The 22,001-nt window shown below is 59.9% G+C and overlaps 1 protein-coding gene across 3 annotated transcripts in view; it reads right to left on the reverse strand.

The window, feature by feature from the left end:
* Window positions 1–20,919, reverse strand: part of TAMM41 (TAM41 mitochondrial translocator assembly and maintenance homolog) — a 28,516-nt gene extending 7,597 nt beyond the window's left edge. For all 3 annotated transcript variants that reach the window (XM_055136379.1, XM_055136380.1, XM_055136381.1), the window contains exons 1-5: window positions 20,709–20,919; window positions 18,822–19,004; window positions 15,162–15,254; window positions 9,421–9,571; window positions 2,375–2,520 (exon numbers count right to left, since the gene is read on the reverse strand). In XM_055136379.1, the coding sequence (XP_054992354.1) occupies window positions 2,375–2,520; window positions 9,421–9,571; window positions 15,162–15,254; window positions 18,822–19,004; window positions 20,709–20,843 (708 nt within the window). In that variant the 5' untranslated portion in view covers window positions 20,844–20,919. The remainder of the gene's footprint in view (window positions 1–2,374; window positions 2,521–9,420; window positions 9,572–15,161; window positions 15,255–18,821; window positions 19,005–20,708) is intronic.
* Between the last annotated feature and the right edge of the window lie 1,082 nt (window positions 20,920–22,001).

Raw genomic sequence — 22,001 nt, forward strand, 5'->3', positions numbered from 1 at the left:
AGTAAGACTGGCATGTCCAGTCAAACTGACAGAAGAGAAGATTTTATTTTTTGTTTTTGGGCCATACCCGGCGATGCTCAAGGCTTACTCCTGGCTCTGCACTTGGGAACACACCTGGCGGGGCTCAGGGGACCCTAGGGGCTCAGGAGACCCCGCAAGGCAAACCCCCTCCCCACTATTCTATAGCTCTAGCCCATAAAGGTGGGCAACGCCTCTGGATAAACCCCACAGGTTCTGCCCTGTGGGGTCCTCCAAAAACATAGCCAGGGCCTCGCTCCATGGCTCTCGAGTGAAGCCCACCTGTTGCTGGCCTCACCCTACACAGACAATCTGGCCCAGAGCTTCCAACAGAACAGACCCGAAGGAAAAACAAGCAAACAACGAAGCCAGGAGGGCTGGAGCAATACTACAGCGGGAAGGAGAGGTCCCTTGCAAGCAGCTAACCCGGGTTCGATGCCCGACGTCTCGTATGGTCCTCTGAGCCCTGCCAGGAATAATCCCTGAAAGCAGAAACAGGCAGAACCCTGAGCCTGTGTGGCCCCCAGAATAAAGCAAACAGGAAGAAAGAGAAAAATACAACAGGAACCAATTTCAAAACTTATACTAAAATCGCTAAAGAGCTGAGCAAAGGTAACGCACCCACAGAACAAGAACAGACGTTATGAAAAATGCACTCAAGGCAGCCACAGATTCAGCAGAAGTGCTAGAATCTGATGCTTTTTATTTTTGAGGGGTGGGGCAGACCCGACGATGCTCAGGGGTTCCTCCTGGCTCTGCATTCAGGAATTAATTACTCCTGGCAGTGCTCAGGGGACCAAATGGGATGCTGGGAATTGAACCCGGGTCAGCCGCGTGCAAGGCAAACACATCCCTGCTGTGCTATCGCTCCAGCCCCAAATCTGGCCAATTCTTAAACAAAACATGCAAAGAAATTGGAAAGAGGCGGAGGGGGGAGACACTCCACAGGAAGAGATCAACGACCAACTCCAGGAGTTCCTCAGAGCTGAGCAAACGGATTCTAAGAAAAAATCCGGTGGAGGGGGAATACGGGGAGGGACTCAAGCACTCGCCCTGCACACAGCAGCCTCAGTTCTGTCCCCAGCACATCGGATTCTTCAAACCCGCCAGGAGTGACCCCCAAGCAGAGCCAGCAGCCAGTCCCGAGCACTGCCAGGAACAGCCCAAGCTACCCCCAAAAAGAAGCCACTGCAAGGGCGTACACAGTCCAGTGGGTCGTTTGTCCGGGCACAGAGGAGGCCCAGGATCCGTCCCCAGCACTGTATGGTCCCCTAAGCACCAGCAAGAGCAACCTCTGAACCAGGAGGAGCCCCTGAGCACCAACAAAGGAACAAAACCCCCTGGGCTGAGGGGCCAGAGAGAGAGTACAGTGGGTAGGGCGTTTGCCTGCACTCGGCCAACCCAGGTTCCATCCCGGGCTTCCTATATGGTCCCCGAGTCTGCCAGGAGTGATCCCCGAGTGCAGAGTCAGGAGTAAGCCCTGAGCACCGCTGGGGGTGACCCCCAAACCAAAAACCGAACCAAACCCACAATACCACCCTTGGGCCGGAGAGGCAGCTCAGGAGCTGAGCCCATACCGGGCAGGCAGGCGGCCTGAGTGTTTTCTGCTCTCACAGGGTCCCCTGGGCACGACCAGGAGTGACCTTGGAGCACTGCCAGGTGTGGCCCCAGCGCCATCCCCACAAAACACTTAAAAAGAGAAAAAAATCCTAAACCCACATTACTTTTCTTTGACTTCAAAGGAAATTATTTATTTATTTTCTTTTTGGGTCACACCTGGCGGTGCTCAGGGGACCATATGGGATGCTGGGAATCAAACCCGGGTCGACCGCGTGCAAGGCAAACCGCCTTACCCACTGTGCTATTGCTCCAGCGCCCATCAAATACTTAATATTATTTTAAAAAGACCTTGGAAGCTTCGCTGTCGAAAGCTCCAAACATCATAGATACAACAAATGGGGGGAAACATTTCAGATTATAGGCACGTCTGAGCTTATTCGTGAAAAACAAGAGACTAAACAAGAAAGAGCAACGCGACCCCCCCCACCCCCCCACCTGTGTACAGGAACCATGCAGGTGTGGCAGAACGACCCGGAAGAGCATGTGCTGAGGTAAGGCGAGCAGGGCTGGGAGGGCAGGAGGCCCACGGGCAGGGCCAGCATGTTCACTGGCCAGTGACGCTTCTGTTCAGCGTCACCCGGACAAGACGATGTTTACCTGTCACACCCCCGTGTGCAGCGGCCCCGTGGCCTCCCCTCCCGCCCAGCCCCCACCCTAGGGACGGGCACATGCCCCGTGCCCCGAGTCCCGGGGGAGCCAGCCAAGGCGGCTCTGGACTCTGGGGACTGTCCCTCACCTCCAGCCGGCCCTGCTGCATCTTGTACACCACCTGGGGGCTCTGCTGCAGGACGTCGCCGTATAGCTCGCGGAAGTGGCCGATGTTGGGCTTCACGATGTTGGCCACCTTGCCCTTGTCCTCGCCGACCACCATCCGGAAGTCCCCTGGCGGGAGGAGCACAGGGACAGTCCAGTGACTCCTGGGAGCCCCTCAGCTGCAGGCCCTACATGCAGCTGGAGCACCGGCCGCAGCCGCCCTAACACGGGGCACACGTGCCCAGCACATGGGGGCACACGCGCCCAGCACACGGGGGCACACGCATCCAGAATACGGGGGCACACACACCCAGAACACGGGGGCAAATATACCCAGGATATGGGGCAAATGTACCCAGGATATGGGGCAAATGCGCCCAGCACACGGGGGCACACGCACCCAGCACACGGGGGCACACGCGCCCAGCACACGGGGACACACACGTCCAGCACACAGGGGCACACACACCCAGGACACGGGGGCACACGCACCCAGCACACGGGGGCACACACACCCAGAACATGGGGGCAAATGTACCCAGGATATGGGGCAAACGCGCCCAGAACATGGGGATAAACGCGCCCAGCTCACAGAGGCAAACACGCCCAGGACACGGGGACAGACAGGTCCAGCACACAGAGACACACATGTGCAGGAGCCACGGCATTCCTGCGGGAAAGCTTGCATTGCAGGGCACCAAGCTCAGCAGCGCCCAGCCGAGGGGAGACGCTGCCACACCAGGCCCGTCCTGCGGGCGCCAGGTGGCCCTGCCCGCCGTGCGTGAGGAAGGAAGGCTGCGTTCAGGGAGGCTGCAGCACGTGGCCGGAAGGAGAGGCCCCGTGGGAAGAGGCTTATGTGTGACGAACTTGGAAACAGACTGAAAAAAAGCCTAGGCCAGAGTGACAGGACCGGAGGGAGCCACCTGCCTGCACGTCACCGACCCGGGTTCAATCCCCGGCATCCCATGTGGTCAGGAGTAACTTGTGACCCAGGTGTGATCCCCAGACCGACCGGGACTGACCCCTGAGCTCAGAGCCAGGAGCAGCCCCTGAGCCTTACTGGGGTGCCCCCCAACTGAAAACAAAAATGTGCTACAGGCTGAGAAGCTGCAAACAGATCACCGGGAGGACCCAGCGCGACAGACCTAGTACTGTGCCCGGGGGTGGGGACCGGGAAGGCGCAGCCCAGCACCCCTGGGAAGCCTGGCCACAGGAGCAGTCACTGAGGAATGCCCTGGGACAAGGTGTCACTGCTCTGTCACTCGGACCAGAGCCATAGCACAGCGGGGAGGGCGTTTGCTTGCACGTGGCTGACCCGGGTTTGATTCCCAACATCCCTAGGGTCCCCCGAGCACCGCCAGGAGTGATTCCTGAGTGGGGAGCCAGGAGGAACCCCTGAGCATCGCCGGGTGTGGCCCATAAGCAAATAAAAATAAAAACCAACAATCCTCCATCCCCTCATCCAAAAAAGAGCACACAGGAGAGCTTGGCCGGCAGAGCTGTAAAGCAGACACGGGGTGACGTGGAGGGGGCCCGCTCTGGGCGGGACGGGGCCCCCTTCTGGCTGCTTTGGGGGCCTGAGCACACAGGGAGGAGCCACAGAGACACGCCAGCGTGGGAAGCAGCTGGGGCCACAGGCTGCATGGAAAGTTCTAGAAACAGCCTCTGTCCTCCCCCGGAAACCGGGGCAGTAAGCATAAGCCCACACCAGCGAGCTGTCCCTGTCGTGAGCCGGTCTTCGTCCTACACTATCTTTTATGAATTTTCTTTCCAGGGGAGAAACACCTGGTGGTGCTTTGGGGGTTGTTCCCAGCAGGACTTGGGGACCATACAGTGCCCGGGGCTTCACACATCAAACCACACACCTGCCCCTGACTGTTTTTTGTTGTGGTTTTTTTTGGGGTCGAACCCGGTGATGCTCAGGGGTTACTCCTGGCTCTGCACTCAGGAATTACTCCTGGCGGTGCTCGGGGGACCATATGGGATGCTGGGATTCGAACCCGGGTTGGCCGCATGCAAGGCAAATACCCTACCGGCTGTGCTGTCGCCCCAGCTCCTTCCCCCGACCCCGAGCGGGCACCAGTACTGTCTCCATGGAGACACTTATTACTGTTTTTGGCATATCGAATACGCCACAGGGAGCTTGCCAGGCTCTGCCCTGCAGGCGGGATACTCTCGGTAGCTTGCCGGGCTCTCCGAGAGGGGCAAAGGAATCGAACCCGGGTTAACCACGTGCAAGGCAAATGCCCTACTTGCTGTGCTATCACTCCAGTGTGTGTGTGTGTGTGTATATATATATATATATATATATATATATATATATATATATATACTTTACTTTTTCTTTTTTTCGGGTCACACCTGGCAATGCTCCTGGCTCTGCACTCAGGAATTACTCAGGAGCCATATGGGATACTGGGAATTGAACCTGGGTCGGCCACACGCAAGGCAAACGCCCTCCCCGCTGTGCTATCGCTCTGGTCCTGTATTTTGTTTCTTCTGGAGGGACACATCCACTCAGGACTTTTCAGTTCATGTGCACAGGCCACGTGTTCCACGCTTCTCCCCCTGCTGCGTGACGGCTATGTAACCCCTCGTTTGAGGCCACTCTGGTTTCTTCTACCTCTGAGTCACTCCCCATCTCCCCGCCTCTACCTCCACAGCCTGTTCCGGGCCAGTCCCCGCCTCGGGCTGGCGAGCGCCCCCTGCAGGCCCCCAGTGAACACGCACAGCGCTTCCCTCGTGCCTGTGGCTGAGTGACCAGTGCTCCGGGGTCTCCGCCAGGGGGACTCCTGCTGGGGTGCTCTGCTCCGGGGTGACGTAACATGCACAGCGTCGCTCCGGACACTCACGGTGGGCATGTGTGGGCCTATGTTCGTGTCTCTCTTAGGTAGACACCCCGGGTTATTTGGGAATTCTGTTGTTTTGAGTGGGCTATACCCACCAGTGCTCGGGGGACTGGTGGGGGGCGGGGGGGTGCTAGGGACCCGAGGGGGGGGGGCCTGTGTGCAAACCACCGCGCAGCCTGTTGAGCGAACTCTCTGGTGGCTCTTAACATTTTGAATATCTGTTCTTCTTCATTTTTAAGACATAAGGTAGGGGCGGGAGCCATAGTACAGCGGGGAGGGTGTTTGCCTTGCACGTGGCCGACCTGAGTTCGATCCCCGGCATCCCATGGGGTCCCCCGAGCACTGCCAGGAGTAAGTCCTGAGTGCAGAGCCAGGAGGAACCCCTGAGCATCGCCGGGTGTGACCCAAAGAGCAAAAATAAATAAATAAATAAATAAATAAATAAATAAAAAGACATACGGTAGTTCTCAAGAGAGTCGCGTCCCCTCAATCAGAACCCCAGCCCAACCGTGCGGCAGGCAGGCATAAGACAAGCTCTTAACGCTTTTTGCGAAGCTGGTTTCCACGCTCTGGATTCCTCAAGCTGCTGCCTTCAAGTGTGAGCGGTGACGCAGCTGAGTATTAGCTGGAGTATTTTCTCGAAGGCATTCACTCTGGGAAGCTCTTGTGCTATATTCCTCTGGGCTGTCGAGCCTCATTTACTAGACCGGCTCTACCTGAGGCGCCTCCCTGTGTCCGTGCAGGTTCCTTTGTGGATCTTGCTGCTTTCAATACTGTCTCATCTTTGGATTTTAACGTTTTGAGTATAAGGTGTCTTGGAGTTTTCCTAGTTGGGTCTATTTTTGCTCTGGGCCTTTTGAGACTTAGAACCTATATAATTTTTTTTTCTTTTTGGGTCACACCTTGCGATGCACAGGGGTTACTCCTGGCTCTGCACTCAGGACTCACCCCTGGTGGTGCTTAGGGGACCATATGGGATGCTGGGAATCGAACCCGGGTTGGCTGCATGCAAGGCAAACGCCTTACCCGCTGTGCTATTGCTCCAGCCCCAGAACCTATATTTTCTAACTGGGAAATTCTTTTTTTTTTTTTTTTTTTTTTGGGGGGGGTTCACACCTGGCAATGCACAGGGGTTACTCCTGGCTCTGCACTCAGGAATTACTCCTGGCGGTGCTCAGGGGGCCATATGGGATGCTGGGATTTGAACCCGGGTCGGCCGTGTGCAAGGCAAACGCCCTACCCGCTATGCTATCACTCCAGCCCCCCTAACTGGGAAATTCTTGTTGATGATTTCTATAACTATTGTTTCTTCTTTGGGGGTGGCGAAGTTGCCGGGTTCTTGGCAAGGTACTGAGAGTATCCCGTCTGCACAGCAGAGCCTGACAAGCTCCCCGAGGCATATTCATATGCCAAAACCAGTAACAATGATGGGTCTCATTCCCCTGACCCTGAAAGAGCCTCCAATGCGGCACCGTTGGGAAGGACGAGTAAAGAGAGGCTGCTAAAACCTCAGGGCTAGGGTGAATGGAGACGTTACTGGTGCCTGCTCAAGCAAATCATGAGCAATGGGATGACAGTGATACAGTGATTGTTTCTTCATCACATTTGCCTTCCTGTTCTTCAGGGACTGAGATGATTCTTAGACCATTCCTCCTGATCTCACCCCAGAGTTCTCTAGTGTGCTGTTCGCTTTTTTTCAGACTTTTCCCACCTTCTGCTGTCTCCTAGCCATTTCCTTCTCCACATCTTGGAGCTCCTCGATCCCTTGCTCATCCTGCTGTTCAGCTTCCGTGGAGTTTTTCACCTCACCGACCACGCTCCTCATTTCTGACAGGAGTGGGGTTTTATTTTTTAATTTTTTTTTCTTTTTGCTTTTTTGGGTCACACCCAGCGATGCTCAGGGGTTTCTCCTAGTTCTGCACTTATGAATTACCCCAGCAGTGCTCGGGGGACCATATGGGACACTGGGAATCGAACCCGGGCCGGCTGCGTGTAAGGCAAACGCCCTCCCCGCTGTGCTCTCGCTCCAGCCCCCGGAGTGGGGTCTTCATTCTGACCCCTGTACTTCCTGTGCCTTGCTGACGTCCTGTGCCATCGTCTCGCTGAGCTCCTGGGATCTCCTTGTCACAGTGTCACTAGCGACACAGTCAGAGGGTCTGCAGAGCTGTTGGTGTTGTCTGTCTCTGGTGACACGACTTTTGTCCGCTGACCTTGCGGGGCTTCTCTGTGCTCCCCCACTGACTTTCTCCTGTTCCTGCCGTGCTGGGGGTGAGCAGACGCCCTGGGGGGGGGGGCGCTGAGGGGCGAGGCTGGCGGCTGCTCTGTCTTCACCGAGCCGTAAAAGCGTAACCGAGCAGTGTGTGATTTGTCGAGCAGGTGAGGCAGGCGCTGTGGGTCACTGGTTCCTCCTGGCTCTGCGCTCAGTGCTCAGGGGACCCGATAGGGTGCCGGAGATCAAACCCGGACCGGCCACATCAAGGCAAGCGTGTTACCTGCAGGGCTCATCTCTCTGGTCTGGTCCTGAAGTTTTTGTCTTCTGAGGTCCTGTCCAGTGGTTTTTCTTTTTTTTTTTTTTTTTTTGCTTTTTGGGTCACACCCAGCAATGCACAGGGGTCACTCCTGGCTCATGCACTCAGGAATCACTCCTGGCGGTGCTCAGGGGACCATATGGGATGCTGGGATTTGAACCCGGGTCGGCCGCGTGCAAGGCAAACGCCCTACCCACTGTGCTATCACTCCAGCCCCCTGTCCAGTGGTTTTTCCAAAGTGGCTGTGTCAAGTGCAACTCAGCAGTGAGGGACACCCCAGTGGGCAGTTCCCATCCTCAGCACCTCCGGCCAACTCCAGAGGGTCCCTGGGGCTGGTGTCCCAAGAGCCCCCCCACCCCCCTGGCTCCCACCCCAAGGCGCAGACCGCCCAGATATGCCGCGGCTCCCCGGCATGAGGTTGGGATCGAACCTGGGTCAGCCTCGGGCCAGGCAAGCCCTACCTGCCTCGGCTGTCACTGCAACGGGACACTCACAGGCACACCAGCTCCCGGGACCCTACGATCTCCACCCCCCCCCCAAGGGCTCCAGGAACTGACCCAGGCCCCCCCGGGGCAGCCTTCAGGGCGCTGTGAAACGCTGGCTGGGACCAGGAGACGAGGCAGCCGCCTCCCCGGCCCACAGGCCACAGGCCGAGGGAGAAACGAGGCACATTAGCCAGCAGGGACCGCAGATGACAGCTGGGAACAGAGGGGACAGGGAGAAAATGAGTGTCGGGGCTGGCCACGGAAATGGCAGTGGGGGGACGTGGAAGTCTGGAACCTTCCCGGGGCCCAGGAGGCCTGTGCATCTGGCAAAGGGGCGGTGCGGCTGGACGACACTGACCAGCCTTTCGCTCTCGTGCCTCGGGCCAGTCTCACGCTGGAACCCGCGGGCCCAGACCCCGCTGCGTCCTCACCCACTAGCCCGATTCCACCCGGGTGGGCCAAGACACCGGCGACACACTATGCTGGCCAGCAGGGGCCACCAGCCGTGTCCTTCCCTTCCCTCTCCTTTCCTTCACTTTTTGGGCCACACCTGGGGGTTGGGGGGAGCCTGGGGTGTCGGGGCCGGAGCCCGCCCCCCCCCCCCGCCCCCCATGTGCATAGCCTGAGCCCAGCTGGCTCAGCTCCCCTCAGGCCCCGGCTTTCCAGCTAAGAAGGCGGCCGGAGGAACCTTCTGGAAAGCGCCTCCCGCACGGGCCGGGCTGCAGGAGCTGGGCTGAGTCTCGCAGCAGAGGGGGGCAAGCACCAAGTCTCCTGCTGGTGGGGCTGGAGCGATAGCACAGTGGGGAGGGCATTTGCCTTGCACGCGGCCGACCCGGGTTCAGGTCCCAGCATCCCATGTGGTCCCCTGAGCACCACCAGGGGTGATTCCTGAGTGCAGAGCCAGGAATGACCCCTGTGCATCGCCGGGTGTGACCCAAAAAGCAAAAAAAAAACAACCCAAAACCCAAGTCTCCTGCCGGAGCGGAGACAAGCGGCTCAGCGAGGAAGGTGACCCCAGCATCCCCGGCGGGGGTGGGGTGGGGTGGGGGTGGGGGGGAGGGCTGGGGGGTTCTCTGCACGGCGGGATCTCCCCTGCACGGGTGCCCCAGCGGGCCCTGAAGCAGATGCCCTCGGGCCAGGGCGGGCCTGGGGACCCGCCGCACCCACCTGCGTAGGACAGCCCGGCGATCTCGGTGAAGAGGTCCTCCTCGGAGAAGCTCTCGGGCAGCATGAGGAAGGCGGCGCTCACCGCGCTCCGGAGGTTCTTGTCCAGGGCCGAGCGCAGACCCGCGTTCTCGCTCAGGGCCAGGATCTTCACCTGCGGGAGGAAGCAGCACGTCCAAGGAAACCCGCCGGGGGCAGGGGGGACGCAGGCGCCCTCGGGCACACGCCAGGGCGACCGGGCCGGGAGAGGAAGAGGAACACGCGCGTGTCCTGTGTGCTCGGTAACGAGACGCCACTCGGGGGCTACTCCCAGGCTCCCATATGCAAAACCTGGGCCCGGCCCACTGCGCCCCCGGACACGCTTCTCTCTCTCTCTTTGGCTCTGGGACTCAGGAATCCTTCCTGGCGGGCTCGGGGAACCCGGTGGGATGTCGGGGATGGAACCCGGGTCGGCCGTGTGCGAGGCAAACGCCCTCTCTGCTGCACTACGGCTCCGGCCCGCGTTCCACTTCTCTACTCAGAAGTCACGGCCATTCTGGTCCGCCTAGAACCCGGGCAGGTGAGGCTTGCTTTGGAAACGGGCTCAGCAGAGAGAAAGCCCGGCCGCACCAAAAAGAGTGTGGGACACAGGGGACAATGGGGAACAATGGCGGTGCCAGGCAGCTGGCCGCAGAGTCTGAGCAGAGGCAAGACCGTTCCCAGGCACTGCGGGGGTGGGGGCCCTGCAGCCAACGCCCCTGCTTGGCAGACCTGAGGGGGCCTCACATGAGCAAGCGAGAGGCTGTGGCCCCCCCAGGCTGCTCTGGGGAGCGGCGTCAATCCGCACCCACCACTTGGGACGGGAGTGACCGGACACGCGGGGAGGGCGCTCGCCTTGTATGCACCTGACCCGGGCCTGATCCCCGGCATCCCACAGAGTCCCCGAGTACACCGGGGAGGGACTTCGGAGTGCAGAGCCAGGAGTCGCCCCTGAGCACTGCTGAATGTGTCCCCCAAACCCAAACAATACACCGAACTGTCACACACAACAGACCAAGTTTCTCTGAGCCGGGGCCACTTCCGGCAGTGCTGGGGAGGCTGAGGCAAGCGCTCTGCCCGTGGGTCACCGGGGCTGTGCCCGGCAAGCTCAGGAGACCACAGGTGCCACGGACGGGACTCGGGACCCTCACACGCCCCGGAGGCCGTGGCACTCCCACACCTGGCAGGGGGACCCCCAACAGCAGCATCGGGGCTGTGTTCAGGACCGGGGGGGCTCCCACTGAGGCAGGCGCGGCTCCCAGAGCCATCCTGGGGCCCCTGGAGCGCCGGACGCTCCTCTGTGTTAACTCTGCCGTGAGCCGAGTCACCCGGGCCCCACATCACTTGCCACCACCGCGATGGCCCCAGCTCCGAGACGGGCCAAGGGCCGGAAGCCCCACAAAGGAGTCCTCCGAGCTGAGCACACCCCTGCCGGCCCCCCAATTTCCCTCCAGCCTAGAGGGCACGGGCCAGCTTCCTTTTCTTTGTTAAAACATCATTTCTGGGGGCCGAAGAGGCAGCTGGCGGCAGGTGACTCTCGGCTTTGACCCGACCCGGTGCCCCATGGGGTGGGCCTGGGAACAAATGGGAACAAACAGGCGGTGGCCGAGCTGCGGGATGAGAAGGTGGCATGCGGCAGGGGCCAGCTAGTGCAGAGGGGGGGCGCGGGGGTGCACCGGCTGCAGGGGGGCAGGGCGCTGCAGCCTCGGGGCACACACCTGGCAGTGCTCAGGGTTTATACCTGCTGGGCTTGGGGGACCACGTGGGGCGCTGGGGATCAAACCCGGGCCAGCCTGGGGTAAGGCTGGCAAGAATCACCCATGAATCACCCCTAGCAATGCTTGGGGGACCATGTGGGGTGCTGGGGACCAAACCCCGGCGGGCGGCTGAGGAGCTGTTTGTACACGGCACCTGCTGTACCTCTGTACGGTCTCCCACCCCACTGGGTGTCTTTTGGGGCAGTTTCTGTGCCTCCGAGTCACATCGCTGGCCCCGGTTAACGTCTCAGCTTGAGCCATGTGGAGAAGGACTTTGGAAAACATCGAACAACTCCGACCTTCGCACCCTGACCAACTTCCCCACAGGGGACCTGGGGTCAGAGATGAGCCCCCAGCCCCAGGAGCGGGGGCACACTGGATGGTGCTTCTACCACCCGAGGGGCCAGTGCTCTCGGCCCTCTCCTCTTTCCGGAGGGTTCTGCAGATGCTCAAGGAAACGCAAAGCAATTTGCAGATGCTGAGCACTCAAAAGAGGAAAAAGAATGAATCTTCCAGGGGCTGGAGCGATAGCACAGTGGGGAGGGTGTTTGCCTTGCACCCAGCCGACCCCAGGTTCGATTCCCTGCATCCCCTATGGTCCCCTGAGCACCGTCAGGGGTAATTCCTGAGTTCAGAGCCAGGAGTAAGCCCTGTGCATCGCCAGGTGTGACCCAAAAAGCCAAAAAAAAAAAAAAATTTCATTTGAATTCAGCAAAATGGGAGCTAATACTGTTGTGGGAAGGGCCATTTTCTATAGAAGAGTTTGAAGAGAAATGGACAGGCCCAGAACAGAGATGCTGACCCCGACAAAATGCATGGGCTAACCAAAAAGTCGAGGGTTTGGGAACTTGCCGTTGAGTTTGTTTGGGTTATAGCGAACAAAAATGATAGAAAAGTTTTATGCATAAAGAGCCTAAGAACCTAAGAATGAATCTTCCTGTTGGGCCTAAGGAAAGTTGTTCTATATAGATGATTAAAAAAAAAAAAGTAGCTTGTGGGGCCTGGAGCATTTATAGCGGGTGGAGCGTTTGCCTTGCAAGGGACTGACTCGGGTTTGATCCCCCACATCCCATACGGTCCCCGAACGTGGCCAGGAGTGATTTCTGAGTGCAGAGCCATGAATAACCCCTGAGCATTTCTGGTGTGGCAAAAAAAAAAAAAAAAAAGCAAGCAGCCCGTGCACTTTTGGGCATGAACGGGGTGAGAAACGCGGGTGTCCGGGCTGGGCACTGGGGCGGGTGAAGCCGGTGGCGGTCCCCGCTGTCGGGCTGTGTGCTGGGCAGAGGGAAAAGCCAGCGGACTCTTGAGGCGCTGCCAGGGAGGCCTGGGAAAGGGGGCAGCGCCGGGCGGGCGGCTGAATGGCTGTTTGTATCTGCCTGGGAAGGCACCGACCTGGGCCGGCAGATAGCGCAGCGGCCCCCGTGCCAAGGGGAGGAGGGGGCGCCGCGGAAGGGGCTTTCAAAAGCCCGACTCGGGAGATTTGTGGGCACCTTTCAGACGGGAAGAAAGAGGGAGTCACGTGTGGTGGGGTCTGCCCGGCCCACCGACGGCCCCTGAATCACAACGAACCAAACTGCGGCTGCAAATAACGCGGCCGGGGCGCTCAGAGGGGCTCTAGGCCGGGCTAACCCGGGACCGGCAAGAACACTGAGCGGTCGGGCTGGACGGTGCTCAGGGGTGTGGGCGGCCACCAGTGCTCCCAGGGGCAGGACTCCACTCCCTCGGACAAAGCAGGAAGCCCAGGGTGTGTGTGTGGGGGGGGGGCGTGGGGGCGCACCTGAGGCTCCCTCTTTGCATTTCAAAGCCTCAAGCCCCAGGACGCTCTCGGGCGGGCGGGTGGGTCGGGTCAGACTCATCCATCAGGTTTCCCAGGTTCGGGCCGGCGGGGCGGGGACTTTCCTCCTTTGAGCTTCCAGGCCAGGGAAGGTGAGTCAGCCAGGCAGAGAGGCAGGCCCGACGGCCAGCGGAAGGGACTCGAGAAGGCTGGGCAGCAACGTGTGCACCCGACAGAACCTCAAGACCACGAGGGAGAGAAAGGCGCGATGGGGCCGGGGTGAGAGCAGCGCAGGCGGGCGTGGGCCCTGCAGGGGCTGGCCCTGGGTTCGATCCCTCGCACCTCAAATGGACCTTGAAGCCCTCCAGGAGTGATGCGCAGAGCCAGGAGTAAGCCCTGAGCACTGCTGGGCCAGAAGGAGAGAGAGAGAGACAGAGACAGAGAGACAGACAGACAGAATACTGGAAGTTCCAAGACAGCCAAGCTCAGGCCCCACCCACCTGGGTGTGGCCACAACAAAAAGGGGAAAATCCCTTTAATAAGGCAGCGACAGGATCAGAGGAGGACAGGACAGCAGTACACGGAGCCGTGGTGAGGCGGGGCCCGAGCCCAGCACCGCAAAGGGGCCCCAGAGTCCTGCCGGGAGTAATGCCTGAGCACAGAGCCAGCTTGGAGCACCACCCAGAGAGCCCCCCGCCCCCCAGTAAAATAAACATTCAAGACTGGGCAGAGCGTGGTTCCTGGGAGGCACAAGCCTTGCCAGTACAAGCCCCGGGCCGTGCCTCTGCGGGCACAACCCCCCCCCCCAAGCTCCCCTTCTCCCCGCCACCCTTCACCGCCAGGCACGGCCCTGGTGGCCCCTGAGTGCCACTGCCACAGCAACGCTAGCTGGGACCCTCACAACACTTGAGGGTGGGGAAAGAAAACCCACAAGGCAAATTCCACACGAAAAACAACCACAAAATACAAACACTGAACTTGTGCTAAATTAGGAAATAGTCTGTTAGTAGGAATTATTAATTAGGAAATGACAACAAATACTGAAAAAAAAAGTACTGGCCAAAGAAGGCTCCATTGAACACAGAGTCCCACGTCCCCTCTGTATATTTCTCTTAAAAACTTAACTTCTGGGGCCGGAGCAAGTACTGTAGCATGGAGGCCTGCCTCACACGTGGGTGACCCGGGTTCAACCCCCGGCATCCCACATGGTCCCGAGCCCAGCAAGGAGTAATTACTGAATGCAGAGCCAGGAGCAACCCCTGAGCACTGCTGGGCGTGGTTCGAAAACCCAATAACACCAACAAAAAATCCCCAACAAAACCCCACCAGCCCCCCACCCCAAAACAATCGGCCCCTCCAAAAAACAGAACCCTTAAGCCTTACTGATTAAATCTGTAGCGTGGAAGGTAGTTTTAGCTCCAGGCAAGACCATTTCCTGTAACTCTTTTCTTTAAAACACACAGAAACGAGTTCGCGTCCTGACACAGCCCGTCCCTCACTCCGGCCAGCCTGGGTCTCTGCTGCCCCCTGGAGGTCGCGCATGCCCGCGTCCGGCTAAGAGAACACGGGTGCCTGCAGGCTCAGTCCTGGGCTTCTCCGGCTGGCTGCCCTGTCCAGCAGCCAGGCCAGGGGACAGGAGCCGGGGCAGCCACGATCCAGGGCCGCGCGCGCGGGCACGACCACCACTGCTGTTCTGGGGCGCCCACGGGCAAACGCACACGGAGCCAGCAGAGAACCCTGGAGCTGGTCGGGGCTGGTCCCGAAAAGGAGCCCCCGTGACTGTCGTGGGCCCCCAGAACGATCCACGTCTGCTCTTGAACCCAGAACCTCAGAGCACTGAGAGAGGAGCCCACGGGACCCACCGCAGTGACGGGCGTGGGGAAAGGGCATATACGCGGTGGCTGTGGGTGAAGTTGGGTACTGGTGCTGGCCCTGCCTACTCCCGTTCCTTCTAGAACGTTCTAGATCCGCCCTGCCAGGACCTTCTCTTGTGGCCCCAGAGTGCCGGGGGCAGGGACGGGACTGAGTGCCGCCAAGCGGCTTCCTGGCACCGTCACGTGCCAGTGGCTACCGGGAGAATGTGCGCCCTGGGCTGTGCTGACCGCTCCCACCTCTCATCCCCGCTGGGGCCCTGGAGCACCATACAGGGGGCAGGGCTGCGGGCGCAATGCCCCCCTCGCCCTATGCCCACTCACCGGTTTCTGCAGCCGGCCCGCCACGTATAAATTGGTCCAGTTGAGGAGGTCGTCCATCAGGGCAGCTGTGCTGATCACCCCGTACTTGATCAGCTGCAGGGGGAGAAGGCGCATGTCACACGGCACGGGGCAGGGCATCCCCCCGCCAACCACGCCTGCACCCAGCCCTTCCTCAGCTGCGGCGCAGCACGGCGCTTTGGGGGTGGCACAAAAACGGGGCCTTCAGCTGCCGCCTCCTTTGGGCTGAGACTCAGAGAACACGTGTGCATGCGCATGAGTGTGCACGAATATGTAGGGGTGTGTGTGGGGTGTGTGGGTGTGTGTGTGTGTGTGTGTGCACACATTTCTCTCTAGCAGCAACCTGCCAAATCTTGGGCAAACTGTATTTCTTGAAAAGTGTCGGTAACCGCTCTTAGCCAGCAGATCTGTCTGGCCATTTTGAACCCTTTTGTCATTCCAGGCCGCATTCACCGAGCAAAGCCCTTCACAGCCCAGGGACTGGCGGCCCAGCGTGCGGGTGTACAGGGGCCCTGACCATGGCAGCCCCAGGTGACAAAACCCAGTGGCATCAGTAAGTGCCTACAGACACACTCGGCTGGACTGCACCAGCCAGACGGGCTTCTCAGCGGAACACTCTGGAAAGCGCAGCTGAAGAATTTCGATGCAAGAAGTTGTAGCTGCGGAATTTCCATTTTAAAGAGCCCGGGCCCTTTGCCGTCGAGCGGGGTCCAAACTTTTGACTCTTGGAGCCGGCGGCACTGGTGGAAACAATTCAAGCCCCCTCATTGGAGCCACAGCAGCTGCGTGGCCGTGGCCTTCCCCGCTCTGGCCGCAGCACCAGCCCGTGGCCTCACGCCCTTGGGGAGATCACCGCCTCCGTCCACCTTGGCCTCATTTTGTCTGTCTTCAGGTCACACCCAGTGAGTGGTGCCCAGGGCTTCCTCCTGGCAGTGCTCGGGGATCACCCCCGGGGGGCGGTGCGGAGTGAGGTGGGGTTGGCCCAGGGGCCTTCCCTGCCTCAGCTGAGGGTCCCGTGACGGGGCTGTCCCCAGGACTGGCTGTAGTTGAGGGGGTCTCATGCATCTCTCTGAGGGTCGGCATCCTGCCCCAGGCCTGCGGGCAGCCGCCCTCCGTCAGCTGTGAGGCTCATGCACACTTGGATCAGCGGCGGAGCAAGTGCGAGTGGCACCTGGGGGGCTTTGGGACAGCGCTGAGCTGCCAGGACACCAGGAGGGGCGTGCAGGGGCACCAGCGACCGAACTCGAGACCTCGAGCTCCCGAGGCAGGCGTGTCAGCCCGGGCCACCCCCAACCCTGTAATTGGTTTTTTTCAAGAGAGCTTATTTGTCCGTTGGAGAAGCATCAGGACTGCTCAGGGCGACCCACCGAGCTCCTTTCTGCGGTACTTCACGCTTTCAGGAACAGGCTCATTTCCTCTAAGCTTAATTTCTGGTCAGAGCAGTTCCTTCCCATCCTTCTTAGTGACATCTTCAATTTCATTTCTTTTTCCTTTTTTTTTTTTTTTTTGCTTCACACCCGGCGATGCACAGGGGTTACTCCTGGCTCTGCACTCAGGAATTACCCCTGGTGGTGCTCAGGGAACCATATGGGATGCTGGGAATCAAACCCGGGTCGGCCGCGTGCAAGGCAAACGCCCTACCCACTGTGCTCTCGCTCCAGCCCCTCAATTTCATTTCTGGCACTAAGAAACTTTCGCTTTCCTGCCTTTTGCCTTAGGCTCATGCCTGACAGTGCTCACGGGCCAGGCGGTGCCGGGAAGGGGGTGAGCCTCCTGCCTGCCAGTGTAGCCTGCCGAGCTATTTCTCCAGCCCCCTTTTCCTCTTCTTTCCTGGTAGAGGTTATTTATCTGGGGGCCTTAGGGCCACGCCGGGTACTGCTCAGGGGTCACTCCTGGCAGTGCTTGGGTGACTATATGGGGTGCAAGATACTGAACCAGGGCCAGAAAGCCGCTGGAGAGATACGCACAACATGCACGGCGGGAGGGCGCCTGCCTGGCATGCAGTAAACCTGACTCCGATCCCCGGCAACCCCTAGGGTCCCCTGAGTCTCACCGGGAGTAACTCCTGAGCGCAGAGGCAGGAGTAACTTCTGAGCATCGCCAGGTACTGTGGCCCAACACCAAACACAAAAGCAAAACCAGCGACTTGTTAGGTCTGTCTATTTTACTGACTTCTTAGAAATCCTTTTGACTTCAGATTTTTCTCTTTTTTTCCCCCCAATGTTATCGATTTCTGCTTTTATACTTTCTATTTCTTTTTCCCCTGCTTCGCTGGAATTTTTGTGCTCTCCCTTATCTAGGTTCCATAAGATTGATTTGAAATATTTAATTAAGAAAACAGAAACATTCATGGGGGCTGGAGCGATAGCACAGCAGGGAGGGTGTTTGCCTTGCACGTGGCCGACCCAGGTTTGATTCCCAGCATCCCATAGGGTCCCCTGAGCATCGCCAGGGTTGGTTCCTGAGTCCAGAGCCAGGAGTGACCCCTGTGCATCGCTGGGTGTGACCCAAAAAGAAAAAAAAGAAAACAGAAACATTCAGGGCCAGGGAGAGTTCCGCCGGCGGGGGTGAGCTCTGTGGGTGCGAGCCCCGGGCCTGGACCCCGGAACCCGAGTGACCCTCCTGGCCCTTCAACAATCCCCACTGCGTGTGGGTCAAACATTCGAACAAAAATTATTCCCCACCAAGTGGCTTCTAATTCTTGGACAATTTTCCCCTTCTCTACCCACCGAGCGGATCGTTTCTGGCTACTGAAAGGTTTTGTGACATGTTTTCTGTTACTGCGGTTTAATTCTACCACGGTCAGACAAGATTTTCCTAAACCTGTGAATCCTTTCTGCTAGGAGACCAGACACTGCGAGTCCCCACGGTAAGCAAGATTTGAACAGTGGGGACGGAGGGTCATGATACCATGGCTGCCACCTCGCAATACATTGGCTTCTTGTCTAAAAGCCATGCGTTGGGGCTGGAGTGATAGCACACGGGGAGGGCGGTTTGCCTTGCACGCGGCCAACCCGGGTTTGACCCCCAGCATCCCATAGGGTCCCCTGAGCACCGCCAGGAGTAACTCCTGAGTGCAGAGCCAGGAGTAACCCCTAAGCATCACCGGGTGTGACCAAAAAGCAAAAGCCAAAAAAAAAATAAATAAAAGGCATGAGTTGCCTCGGTTCATCCACAGAGGCCGAACTCAAAAGCAGAGACCCCCTAAGCCCAGCCCTGCCTGACTGAGCGGAGACTCGAGGGGGACCCCGACATCCGTCCAGCAGGCAATTTTGTTGTTCAGTTTGGTTTTCCTTGACAGAGGGCACGGCCGACGGTGCTCAGGGCTGACTCCTGGCTCTGTGGCTCAAGGGTCACTCCTGGCAGCGCTCCGACGCGTTGCCAGAGATCAAACCTGGGCCTGGAGCGTGTAAGGTTAGGGTCCCACCCGCCGTGCCGTTTCTCTGGTCCCGGCTCCAGTGTGATGCACAGGAAAAACGGTCATGGGTGAAAACTGCCAACGGCGTCTCTGCGCCCCCGAGGGATCTGCTGGGAGGACGCCCTCAGGGCAGGCGTCCCTCTGGGATCCCCTGGGAGGACGCCCTCGGGGCAGGTGTCCCGCCAACCCCGGGGCCAACCCCGGGCGGCCCAGGCAGCACTCACCCGCCCGTCGCACTTGACCAGCGTGTTGTAGTACACCCCCGCGCCATAGTCGCTCTGGACGGCGGCGATCACCTTGGGCCCCAGGACCTTGAGGAAGGAGTAATGGCTCCAATTCTTCTGCAGGTTCTTCGAATGCCAGGCCAGAGGGTCGTCCACGGCGAACACGAAGTCGAGCATCGCATCCTGCCAGCAGGAGAGAACGGCTGGGCTTAACCACCCGAGGGGAGAAAACTCCACCGCTCCGGACAGTTCTGAACAGAACATGGAGTCTGGAGCCTGTACACCCTGGTGCACCGACACAGTTGGCAAAAACGCCCTTTTCTGGTGTGGTCATGCCAGCTTGGTTCCCACCCCCTTCGGCACGTGCGCGGTCACTGCTTGCTAGATCTGAAGCCAAGCTGAGGGACAGGGAGTCTCTCTCTCTCTCTCTCTCTCTCTCTCTTTTGGGTCATACCCGGGAATACACAGGGGTTCCTCCTGGCTCTGCACTCAGGAATTACTCCTGGCAGTGCTCGGGGGACCCTACAGGATGCTGGGGATTGAACCCAGGCTGGCCACATGCAAGGCAAATGCCCTGGGTGAGATGTGGGGGGCACAGGCCGAGAGACGGGGGTGAGGCCAGACAAGTCGGGGGCGTTCCTGCCGAGAGCCCCATGGATGCTGAGGACCAGACCCCAGGGAGAAATGAGAGTGGTGAGCCCAGGGGCGGGTCTGATGGGGCAAAGAACAGGACGTTAGCTGGTGAAGGACATTCAAGGGACAGGAAGGCGGGAACCCCAGAGCGAGGGCAGGAGGGCGGGACCCCCAGTGTGAGGGCAGGAAGGCGGGACCCCCAGCGGGAGGGCAGGAAGGCGGGAACCCCAGCAAGAGGGACAGGAAGGCGGGAACCCCAGCAAGAGGGACAGGAAGGCGGGAACTCCAGTGCGAGGGCAGGAAGGCGGGACCCCCAGCTCCAGGGCAGGAAGGCGGGACCCCCAGCTGCCTGCAGGCCTTGCTTCCAACCACCAACTGGGAATACGAGGATGGGAGGAGGGGAAGGGGAAAGGTGGGAAAAGGTCGAACCGACTTTTTTTTTTAACATTCAAGGATGTTAGAAAAAAACAGTCCACAATAAACTCACTTCTCATGCACCTATAATCTCTGATTTCCCACAGGTCAACAGGGCAAGGATCCCTGAACTACTGGTCCACTGACAGGAACCAGAAAGCAGAGACAGGCGGTGTCTGGGGCTCACCAGGAAGTGACAGGCAAACTGGGACCCGAGGCACATTACAAACCTGGACCCAGCTCCCAGGGTCCAGGAGGCCCCGCGGCCGCGGCCACTCAATTCCTCCTTTCCCTAAAGGCGACCAAGAGCCATGAGGCCCTGGGGGGCCTCGGGCAGGTGGAAGCCCGGGTCCCAGCACGCGCTGTGCAAAGACAGGTGCTCGCTGGACCATGGCTCCCTTTCTTCCGAGCCCCGCTCCAGGGGGATCACTCCTGCGGGGGCTTGGGGGACAGCAAGGGGTGCTGGACCTGGAACCTGGGTGGGCAGCGTGCAAGGCAGGTGCCGACTCCTTCACCCCCTCTCCTTAGTAAGTCTCGGCTCGGGCGCAAACCCTGTGCCTCTCGCTTTAGTTGACCAGCGGGAGCCGAGGGCAGCGGCGGGGACAGCTCTGCAGACACGCGGACACTGGCGGGCTCCGGCTCGCTGGCTGCTGGACCCCGGGGGGCGGGGGTCCCCGGTCTGCGTGTCCAGCCGGCCGTGCATGGGTCACCTGCAGCCCAGAACAGCGTCCCCTGCAGGCGGCTCACGCCGGACACCGGGGTCCTCCCCTACGCCCCTGCTGCCCGCCCCGAGCCCGCTGGACACGCTCCCCGGGGGTCAGCGCGCGGGGCCGGCCTCACCTTCTGGCTGGAGCTGGGCCCCGCCTGGCGGAACACCCCCGAGCCGTAGGCGAAGGCCAGGCTCAGCTCCTCGGGGAAGTGGGCGAGGATCCTGCGGAAGGCCACCCCCGAGCTGGGCAGCGCCTGCAGCGCCATGGGCCCGGCGGCGCGGGCCGGCCAGGGGCACGGGACGGCCCAGCCCAGCCCCGCACGCCTGTCCCGGCCCCGCCCCGCGCGCGCACTGCGCCTGCGCCTTCCCAAGAGGCCGCCCCGCTCCGCGGGCTCCGGCACGGCCCCGCCTCTCGCGCACTGCGCCTGCGCCGTTTCAAGGCGCCGCTCCGCCCCCGCGCGCACTGCGCCTGCGTTTTCCAAGAGGACGCCCCCGCCCCGCGCGCGGCGGCCGCCAAGGGCTCTGCGGCGACCTCCGGCGGTGGGAGGAGCGCACTGCAGCCTGGCCCGCCGGCGCCGCCGCCGGATGGCACGAGTGAGCTGTAGGATCGTTTGCAAAGCACGTTCTCGGAAAGAGCCTGCAAAGCACCCGTGAGGCTTGCAGATGGTTTGAATGAGGTGGTATTTGCATCGCCCAGCGCTGTGCACTTGTGAAATCCAGGGCCAGTTAGTACCTGCGGGTGCCACGTGACTTTTCCTTTCTATCCAGCTGGAACTGCAGATATAGTATTTTGGGGGGCGATGAGAGGGGGTCATACCCCGGGAATCTCCAGACTTACTCCTGGCTCTGCACTCAGAGGTCACTCCTGGAGGTGCTCGGGGGACCATGTGGGATGCCGGGGATCGAACCCGAGTCAGCCGCGTGTAAGGCAAATGCCTTACCCGCTGTACTATGGCTCCAGTCTCCTGGAACTGCAGATTTTGAAGGGTTAGAAAAACACTCAGAGAGAGGCAGGGCCGTGCTGCTCTCCGCAGGGGTCACACCTGGCGGTGCTTGGGGGGGGGGGTCACAGGCAATGCCTGGGGTCAAACGGGCCTTGGCTGCTGGTGAGGTGACCCTAGTGACTATCCTCTCTCTCCAGCCCAAGGCACACTTCTTAAAAAAAATACCAATTTAAACATTAGGTCATGAGAACAGAGGCCCTGGAAAGAGAAGCAACCCCAGGGTACACGAACCTGAGTGCCCAAGAGCACATGAGGGGGCAGAGAAACTGGCAGCCCTAGGGGCTGGAGCGATAGCACAGCGGGTAGGGCGTTTGCCTTGCACGCGGCCGGCCCAGGTTCGATTCCCAGCATCCCATATGGTCCCCTGAGCACCGCCAGGGATAATTCCTGAGTGCAGAACCAGGAGTGACCCCTGTGCAT

This window comes from Sorex araneus, chromosome 4 (genome assembly GCF_027595985.1).
Source record: "Sorex araneus isolate mSorAra2 chromosome 4, mSorAra2.pri, whole genome shotgun sequence".
NCBI lineage: Eukaryota > Metazoa > Chordata > Mammalia > Eulipotyphla > Soricidae > Sorex > Sorex araneus.